The sequence below is a fragment of the Artibeus jamaicensis genome, unplaced genomic scaffold (assembly GCF_021234435.1).
Source record: "Artibeus jamaicensis isolate MK-2021 breed Jamaican fruit bat unplaced genomic scaffold, CSHL_Jam_final contig_525, whole genome shotgun sequence".
NCBI lineage: Eukaryota > Metazoa > Chordata > Mammalia > Chiroptera > Phyllostomidae > Artibeus > Artibeus jamaicensis.
Window position 1 is genome coordinate 17,975,005 of NW_026521874.1, and position 9,867 is coordinate 17,984,871.

The following is a 9,867-nucleotide window of genomic DNA, read 5'->3' on the forward strand; positions in this document are numbered from 1 at the left end:
CTGTTTTTGTTATTTCCTGAGTAAATCACAATGTAGCGCAGGTATTTTTTCAGATAAGAGCAGATCAATTTCTCTGACTTTTAATCAGGCCCCAACATCACTCATTCTGGAGAATAAACCATATATTTTTTCAAACTCTCCATTTGTCAAAGTTACTCCTAATATCTGCCATGAGTCAGTCTCCACTGGGAACAAGCACAGCTCAAAGCAACAGCAATTTGTAAGCAAAATGCTCCAGGGAACATGTTTTGCTCGGTTCCCTGCAAACCTGCTTTCTCTGCCTGAAGGAAGGCTTCCCAGGGTCACCCTGCAAGAACCGTGGGAATGACAGTTGTGTTCAGCGTGTGGGAACATTGACGGACAGTAAAGAATCACACATCAGCCCCTCGGAAGTCACACAGGGCCTTCCTTTGAACCACCTCAGTCCCTGGACGGAGGAGCCTGCTTGCTCCTCGGGGTGGCAGGGCATCCACAAGGAGGAGAGCTCGGGCCACCAGGGAAGAACTGCGTACGAGGAGAGAACCTGGTTCTGCACAGGAGGGACAGGCCTCCAAGGGACTGTCACTGCTCTGGACTTGAACCTGACCTAAGAGGAGTTTGTAGAAGACACAGCACATCAGTGCTGGGCCTGTGGTATAAAATGTAAACATCTGTGTGTATGTGAATGTATATATTTATCTGTACATGTTCATAAATACATGTATGTGTAATATATGTGTGTATACATACAAATATGTGTACATATACATTCATGCAGTAAGTCAATTTTTAAAGTATGTACTTTGAATGAATGAACAAATTGACTCACTCTATTAATTAACAGAAGAGCCATATTTTTCTTGTGGATTGCTTTTCTCTTTGACCTGGGATTTCTTTACTGTGCAATCTGAAAAGTAGAGGACAACAAATGACTAGAGAAGTGACCTTGAGGGTGTGAATGCTGGTGCAGGAAGGACGGGAAGGGATGGAGGAGGGAGAGCCATCATGGACAGGGCTGCTCCCGGGAAGGGGAGAGAAGGAGGGATGGGGCAGGAAGAGCTCTGACCACAGTCCAGGTCTGGGAACGGCTCAGGCAGGCTGAGTGCCTGCAAGTCTCCTGCAGGTGGGGGCCCTTAGAGGACACTGCTTCCAGCAGGAAAGGTGGGGCCCTGTGCTCTGTGCTGCCCCTCTTGGCCTGGAGCCACAATGAGGCTGTGGCACTGCAGGTGGCCTCTGCTGCCCCGCAGGGTGTCTGGGAAGGAGGTCTGAGTGGTGCACTTCCAGGGCCCCCACCTGGGCCTGTCCTGCTGTGTCCCAGCCACAGGACAGGGGCCGTGACTTCTCTTCTCAGTTCCTGCATCCATGGGGATACTTCCTGCCTTGCCTTAGACACATGCTTGAGGGACAGGCTCTGTAAGACGCCCACAATCTTACCAGTTGACTCCTGTGGGAGACATCAGGGAGCCCTCGGGCTCGGTGAATCCTCGGGAGCCCCCTTCCAACCTACTCGGCCAGGGTCCCAGGGTCCTCCTGCTGCAGTGATACAGGCTCTGACCTGGTCCCCGGTCCCACAGCCACCCTGCTCTCTGTTCCACTCATGTCACCTCACTCCCCAGCAGTCCTCAGGCTCTCCTGGGTCAGGAGTCACATGTGCCAGAATCCATGATGGTCACACCGGGACTGGCCCACACCATCCAGTGTAAGAATGACTCTTGTCCTCTGTACCAAGGACTCTTACGTGTTGGAAACACAGGAGCCAATGAGACAAGCTCCTGTGAAGTCTAAGTGTTGGATCAGCTTGAAAGAAGAGCTGTTTGCCCCTAGAGCAGCAGAGGGCGCCATGAGACCATCTCTGCAAAAACAGGAGCTCCTGAGTAGACAGCCCTCCAGGGACAGGAGCCCTCAGAGCTGGGCACTTTGATTCCTGTGAGGACAGGGCCCAGTTCACTCCCCTGTAGGTGGCCCTCCTTGTGGTTCCAACCACTACTTCCTTCCCAGCCTTACCCAGGGGGTAACTAGTGTGTCAGGCTGGCTTCCACTAGGAAGGGCTCCAGAAGTTGTGGGTGAACCTGGGGAAAAAGGCAGGGGATGGGGACTCATTTGCATGAGCAGCCCCTCCTCCATGGAGCCAGCTGGGAGGGGATAAGAGGGGCCTGGGCAGCCCAGCCCCAGCTGTGTGGACTGAGGAGCAGCCTGCTCACCATGGCCTGGGCCCCCGTGCTCCTGGTGTTGCTCTGTCACTGCACAGGTAGGGACGGTCCCCAGAGACCTGCAGTGCCTTCACCTTGACCCTTCTGTTCACTCTCAAGTGTTTCTGCAGGTTCCCTGTCCCAGTCTGTGCTGACTCAGCCGCCCTCTGTGTCTGCATCTCCTGGAGCCACAGCCAGACTCACCTGCACCCTCAGCAGAGACCTCAGTGTTGGTGGTAAAAACATGTACTGGTACCAGCAGAAGCCAGGGAGCGCTCCCCGGTTTTTCCTGTACTACTACTCAGACTCGGACAAGCAGCTGGGACCTGGGGTCCCCAGTCGGGTCTCTGGATCCAAAGACACCTCAGCCAACGCAGCACATTTGGTCATCTCGGGGCTGCAGCCTGAGGACGAGGCCGACTATTACTGTGCTGCATGGGGCAGCAGTAATACTTACACGGTGCTCCAGAGTCACGGGGAAGTGAGACAGAAACCTCCCTGTGCTCTTTCTGCCTGTGGTTGTCACTGCTTATCTGCCTGGGACCAAGTCTAACTCAGGTGGCACTCGTCACTTTTCAGTGGGCAACTCTTTCCTAACACCCATGGCTGCACAACTATTTTCCTATTGTCCATAGTAAAAATTTTATTTTTCCATTGTTAATATCTTTTCAGCCTGCTCATGTCTACACAGGCCTAAGTTAGGTCTCAGGGCTGGGTAACCCTACAGGGGTGTGATAGACAAGGAAGGAGGGGGTTGAACTCACCCATGCCCACCAGGGTCTAGGCCTGGATCAGAGGTGTGTGTGGGCTGCAGGCTTCTGGTGCATCACGGGGTCGAGCGTGTCCCAGGTGCACCTCCCAGGACACTGCTGCCCCCATGAGAGAGTGAGTTTCCATTCCACCTGCCTGCGCCCACTGCGGCCTGTTTCTGGGACCGCGTCTCTCCTCCTGGGTCTCAGGGGAAGCAGGTTTCTCCGGCTCCAGAGATTCCGAGCTAACAGAGTGTCATCCACACTGGAATATGATTGTGTGTGACCTCTCTGTGCTCACCAGGACATCAGCAAAAGGCTGCCTCAGGTCCTGCCCAGGTGGCTCAGTTGGTGGAGCATCATCCTGTGCACCAGAAGCTTGCAGGTCTGATTCTGGTCAGGGCACAGACTAGGTTGCAGGTTTGATCATGTGAGAGACAGTAAATGAGTTATTACTTCTTCACATTAGTGTCTCTCTCTCTCTACCCCCTTCCTCTGTCTCTCAAATCAATAAACACACTCAGGTGAGGATTTAAAACAGGGGGCTCCTCCATCACTAATGCAGGATCTGTAATCTCAACCTTTTTCTTCATCCCACCATGAGAAGGGTCATGCCCAGATGTCTGTGAGGCTGAAGACATGCAGAGTTTGGGGACACTCAGTTGGAGAAGTCGCATTTGATACATTTGAATGAGGACCAGAGATGTGTGGGGGAGTCATGTCACACAGCAGTGGCTCAGGAAGCCAGCTCTTCAAACTGGGGACAATCTTGCCCTGGCCTGGAGTCTTCCTCTCTTCACCCTTCTCTCTGCACAGGTGAGCAGCTCAGGGCATCTTGGAAATCGTTCCCCAGGAGCACATCCCTGTTGCTCTTTTCCATCCACTAGGACAAGTTTGGCTCTTTGTGTGGCTTTGGATGCTGCTTGTGTAAAGCAACTGTCTGTAGGTGGCTCAAATGTCCCTCTCAGTGTGGCCTGACCTGAGCTGGCCAGGAATATGCCATCTGGGCCTCCCCCAGGGATCTCACTGTCGTGAGTCTTCAGGTGCCATGGACACAGGTTTGAGTACCAGCCCTGCGTCTCCATGAGCTGCTGCTGACTCCTCTCTCATGTCTCCTTCCACCAACTCTCCGCCAACGTCATTATCACAGACACAGCCTCTTGGGGGTGGGGCGCAGTGCTTCTCTAGGACTGGGACCCCAAATCCATCCAGCTGCCCCTGGCTATGACCACATCTGCTACTCTGGAGACTTAGGAGAGTGTGGAAGGGCTGTGGATCTGCCAAACCCAGTGCTATAAATGTCCCCAATAAAAGCCTGATGAGGGAACTCACAAGATTTTGGGAAGTTCCCACAGAACCTAAACAAACCTTGGTCTTTTGCACCAGCTCCCGTCTCACCTATTTGGCTTTCCTTAGAGCAGGCGCCAGAACCCACTTGTTCCGTGTCAGTACTTATTCATAACAGCGTACATGTGAAATACTTCAGGGTAAATCTGAAAGAAAGAATAGTCTGATACAGTGAAAATGAGAGAACATGGCAAGTAATTTACACTGAAGTAAATATCTTGGTGTGTGGTTCAGAATTCTCAGTGTGCCCACGACAACAGTTTCTCCCAAGCGGAAGGAGGTGCAGTGAGTTAACTGCAAGGTCTTCCAGTACATGTGCTGCAGAGGGGGCCCAGATCCGGGCTCAGGTCGTCTCCCCCACGTCCTGGATTCCCCTTCTCCTCACTGATCACACCTGATGCAGGTGAAGCTCCCTGATGCTCACGCTCCCTCGGGCTTCCCGCCCCAGCTCTGCCCCCTCCCTGCAGGGTGGTCCCTGCCCTGTGCACACAGGTGCCTGCATCTCTCCCTGCTCATCCAGCCTCCTTCAGGGCCTGGGACCCGGGACAGACAGTCAAGAGCTACTGTCCTGGCAGAGGCAGCAGCAGGGATAGAACAAGGTGATTTTGACACATAAACATTCCTGAAATCTCATCAACACTCTGAGCCCATTGAAACCACCACGACCTCCGGGAATGTTGGTTCTCAAGGGAGTTAAGCTGGGGACAAAGAAGCAGGGACCCCACGTGTCAGTCCCTCTTTATTGATGTCTTCCAGGTTCCTGCCTGCAGGCTGTGCTGGCTCATGCACCCACCATGTGGGGCTGGGTCTCAGGAACAAGGTCACCTATTGTCAAAGCAGCATCACAGACGTGGAGCCACAGTGTGGCTCGGGGACAGCAGCAGCCCTGGGGTGGGCGACCTGGGACATCTATCTCAGAGAATTTTGTGATGGAAACTCTGGCTTCAGGTTTTTCAAGGAATGCTTCCCACTCTTGTTTTACATCCAGTCCCAGGAAGAGACTTATGTACAGGAGCTGATAGACAATGTTCTCATCAGTGTGTTCCAGCCGTGAGGACTGAAGATGTGACTCTCCCCCTCCCTCTGTGCTCCCACCATCTGTGGTCACGTCCCTTCCTCTAGCTTCCCATCAGAGGTGACTCGGTTGTCCCATCTCTGACCACCCTCTGAGGATCTGAAGACTCTCCCAGCATCTCTGGTTTTGAGAAGAACCGGATCCTTTCTGATTTCACATTCCCATCTGTTTACTCTCCAGGCAGATACTTTATCCAGGGACCCAGGTTCCTTCTGGACAAGCAGGGGAGGGGTCGGTGGGAGGCTGTTGTCAACGTCCTCAGCTCAGGAGGGAGGGACCTGCCAGAATCTGACACAAGGGATCCCACAGTCTCATATCGTCTCTGTCAGGAGCCCACAGATGTGAGGACCTTTCCCCATCAGCACCAGCCCCCGTGTGGGGGCTCTTTCTGTCCTCCTGAGGCCACGAGCCGTCCCCTCCCCGCTGGCGTCCTGGGCCTGACCCTCTGCTCTGCACACACTGGTCCCCATCAGCACCTGCCTTCAGACCTTGGGCTCCCTGTGAGGATGGGGGGTCCCTGCAGGCCCAGGAAGGCAGGGGTGGCTGCTGTGAGTGTCAGGAATAAGCTCAGCTGGGAGGAGGGCAGGGCCTTGGTGCCTGTGGACCCTCATCCTCAGTGCTGTGTGCCCTTCGTCCTCCAGCTGAGCCGGCATGTCAGTGTGTGGCTCGTCACCCAGAGCAGAGGAGATCTGAGACCATTCATGCGGCCAAAAAACCTGTTGCCTTCATGACATCGTCACACGAGGCCCTGCGTGAGGCCTGTCTGCCTCTGGGACACAGAAGCATCCCTCCCACTTCTGCAAGTGGAAGAAAAAGGCTCCGGAGAAGGTGTTGGGAATCGAACATGAGAAGTGAGTGACTGTGAAGCTTTGTCGTAAACCAGAGAGACACACAAGTGGGGATCCATCTTGGGGTGAAAGGAGTATGTTTCTTTCAAAGGGAACTATTTTGGCTATTTATTTTAAAATTGCAGCAGCCTTAAGTAGTAGAAAAACACACGTGACATTTACCATAAATGTGTAAGTGGCTGCCACCTGCATTACCCTGCTGGTTCTGTAGAAGGACGTGCGGACGTGGGGAATGGAGAGCCCCTCCCTGTCCTGCTGAGGCCGCGCGCCTTCCATCTGGGGGTGGGTCCTGGAGCTCACAGGGCAGCTCTGTCGCCCTTGAATGGAGGGCCCTCGTGCTGGCTGTGGACACAGCCGCTGTGACAGGTGGGACAGTGGACGTGGTCCCAAATGAGTAACAGAAGCAGGAAAAATGAAAATATTTGGAGGTAAGGAGTCAATTTAAGTTTAAAGTGGTGGAAACTACCATCTGTAGATAGGAGTCTAGAGACTGAATAGACAGTTTATTTAACAATAATTTTAAAATTTCTAGTTTCAATTAATAAATGTAGTGTATAACTTAAAAAGTAGTTCATAACATGTGCTCTTCCGGTCCCAATACTTAAAAAAAATCTTAGATAATGTCTGTAGTAAAATAAATACAATATTCAACAATCAATAAGAAAGAAAATTTTAACATGTTGTGAAATACCTTCTTACACACAAACACAGTAAAGTGTCAGCACTCAGCAGGAAGGTTATACGAGCACTTTTCCTTTTCATGTTATTACTGATTTAAACAATTCCCCCCTGAGAGGGTGCACGGGTGGGTGTCAGCAGAGGGGACAATACAATTTCTCACTGTTTCCAGGATTGGCGTGTTGCAAACTCCACCGACTGACAGCAGGCAGGGTCACTGGGCCTTCTCAGGGCCGACTCCTCCTCAGATGTGTCACGTGGTCCCTTCCCGGGCCCTGTTGGTGGTCTGCACTGTCCAAGCTGGCTGCACCCCCCTTGGTTGGAATGTCAGCTCCATCAGCCCTGGAAGGAGCCACTGAGTCGGGCTGCACTGTGTCCAGGCCCCAAGGGCTCCCACACAGGAGCCCCAGAGAGTCACACTGGTGTCCTGAACCCTCAAGGACCCTAACTGTTCCCTTGTGTCCAGACCTGGTCGCTCATTCTCCTGACCCCTCTGGGCTCCTGTAGGAGGATGGAACAGGAAGGAACTAGGGTGACAATGTCTGTTGACATTTGCATGGATCCCACACTAAGCCAAGGCACCAGCCCAAGATGAAAATGAGATGCAAGTCTTCTATTGGAACCCCAGCCAGGCCCATAGACCCACCTCACCCTGTGGACCCAACACTAGACTCGGGAGCCTTCCCTACAGTCAGTTGTCTCTCAGGACCCACAATTTGAGGCCCTTCCTTGATCCGTGGCCTTTGGTCCAGTCCCATCTCCACACTTGACTCTTCTTACAACACACCAGCCTGGTTAAAGCCCCACAGGTGGAGGCTCAGGTGGAAAGTTCTCATGAGCATCTGGAGGCTGCACCCATGGCTGTTGAGTCCACTTCTGTCCATGGACCCAGGGGGTTTGGGAGGGACTGCTTGGGTCTGGGACAAGGACCTAAGCCATACTGCCCAATCCCCATCACAGAGATGGTCAAGTCTTTGTTATACGGCAAATACAACCTCGGCTGTTCACTGCCCTGGACTTTATAGTAACCTAAGAGTTTGTTTGAGGGACACGACTCAGTTCTGACCACTGAACCATCACAAGACAGCTGAGGACAGATGCAACCAGAGAACAATGAGAGAGCACAAAATGCCCTGAGGTGATGGGGAGACCACCAGAGGGGACCCCTGGCCAGGACCTAAGGCCAGGTTCAGTGGACAGAGAGTCCTGGGATGCAGAGGTTGTCTCTGATAGGTTCTGGGCACCTTGTCACACAATGCTGTGCCTGACCCTGGACACTAGAGGGCGCTGGATGCTGTTTTGAGGGACCAGGGGTGTTTTGAGCTGTTAGCAACCTCCTGGTTCTGCCTAGTGTCCTCTGTCCTGGGCTACCAGCTATGACTTCCCCCGCCCATGGGCCTCACACAGCGCCACCCTGAAAACACACATGGCCTTTTCAGGCAGAGGCACCTGGTTTGGGCCCAGGGAGGAATCATATAGCAGGTTTGTGGCTGGGGTCCCTCATTTGCATGAGTGGGCCCTCCCTCTCTCAGAGTATGAAGAGGGGAAGGGTGAGGTGTGGGGGAAGCTCTGCTTCAGCTGTGGGGTTACAGAAGGCAAGACTCAGGGATGGTCTTCACCATGGCCTGGTCCCCTCTCCTGCTCACACTCCTGTCCCACTGCACAGGTGACTGGATAAGGGGGTGGGGGAAGGATGCTGGGAAGATGGGTTCCTCCTCTTGTCTCTAGACTCCTGATCACATCTCTGTGTGTCTTCCTCTTCCAGGATCCTGGGCCCAGTCTGTGCTGACTCAGCTGCCTTCCCTGTCTGGGAACCTAGGACAAAGAGTCACCATCTCCTGCACTGGAAGCAGCTCCAACATCGGGGGTAATTATGTGTACTGGTACCAACAGCTTCCAGGAAAACCCCCTAAAACTGTCATCTATGGTACTAACAGGCGACCCTCAGGGGTCCCTGATCGATTCTCTGGCTCCAAGTCTGGGACCTCGGGCTCCCTGACCATCACTGGGCTCCAGGCTGAAGACGAGGCCAATTATTACTGTGCAGCATGGGACGATAGTCTCAATGGTCCCACAGTGCTGCAGGCCTGTGGGGAAGTGAGACAAGAACTCCTGTGGCATCTGTGAGCTGGGTGAACACTGTAGCCCCTTCTGCTCAGCCTCAGCCTGTGCCCTGTGACTTCTGCTCATTGCCTGGCTGTTGTCCTGGTCCCAGGTTCCCCCAGGAACACTGTCTGGCATTGAAGGATGCTTCTCTCCCCTTCTGTCCTCAGTCACTCACAGCAGCCCTGTCCCACACTAAGGGTCCTAAATGAAAAGGAAAGTCCATTTTCTCACAAGACGAAGACAGTTTACTTTCAGACTGTTTTATGTTCATTTTTCCTTGTAATGGTAACAAAAACACAATGTTGTGCAGAGTCTGTGAAAGTATTATAGGCCCTCAGCATTGTGCTTCCTGAGCGTGAAGGACAAATCAGCTGTTTGCATCTCATTATAATGTCCTTTAGTGTAATCAGTGCTGACTGCTTTGTTTTGTCTTCTGATATTTAGTGCAAAGATGGCCATTTCGAGGTGTAAAATTATACCAGATTGGTGGTTTCCAGAGGTGGGTGATGAAGGGGGTGGCCAATGTGGGTCAAGGGAGTGAAAGGGGACCAACTTCTGGGTTTGAAATGAATGGATTTGGGGAAGTCATGAACAGCATGGGGATGAGGACAGAGATGTTCTGATCGTGAGGCTGTGAATGCAGCTAAATGAGCAGACCTTGAACATTTGCAGCAGAAGAAATGATACAAATTGTTACCATGTGTAGTGATGGAAATCAACTAGGCTTATTCTGGTGATGATTCTGCAATATATATCAGCACAGAATGATGATCTCTTACACCTAAAATGAATAAAATGTTGAATATCAATTCACAGCAATTAAAATAACATAATTACTAAATGTAATTATAAAAATAAATATAAATTTCTGTCCACAGAAATACCTGCATGTGAAA

General features: G+C 52.2%; 2 gene segments (V, D, J or C); both read left to right on the top strand.

Moving 5' to 3' along the window:
* Nucleotides 1-2,121: 2,121 nt before the first annotated feature.
* LOC128628059 (probable non-functional immunoglobulin lambda variable 11-55) lies at nt 2,122-2,736 on the top strand. The segment is given in 2 exon segments: nt 2,122-2,227; nt 2,300-2,736. Coding segments are annotated over 2 exon segments (468 nt in total).
* Nucleotides 2,737-8,437: 5,701 nt separating this feature from the next.
* On the top strand, nt 8,438-9,867 carry LOC119049199 (immunoglobulin lambda variable 1-47-like). The segment is given in 2 exon segments: nt 8,438-8,531; nt 8,631-9,867. Coding segments are annotated over 2 exon segments (420 nt in total).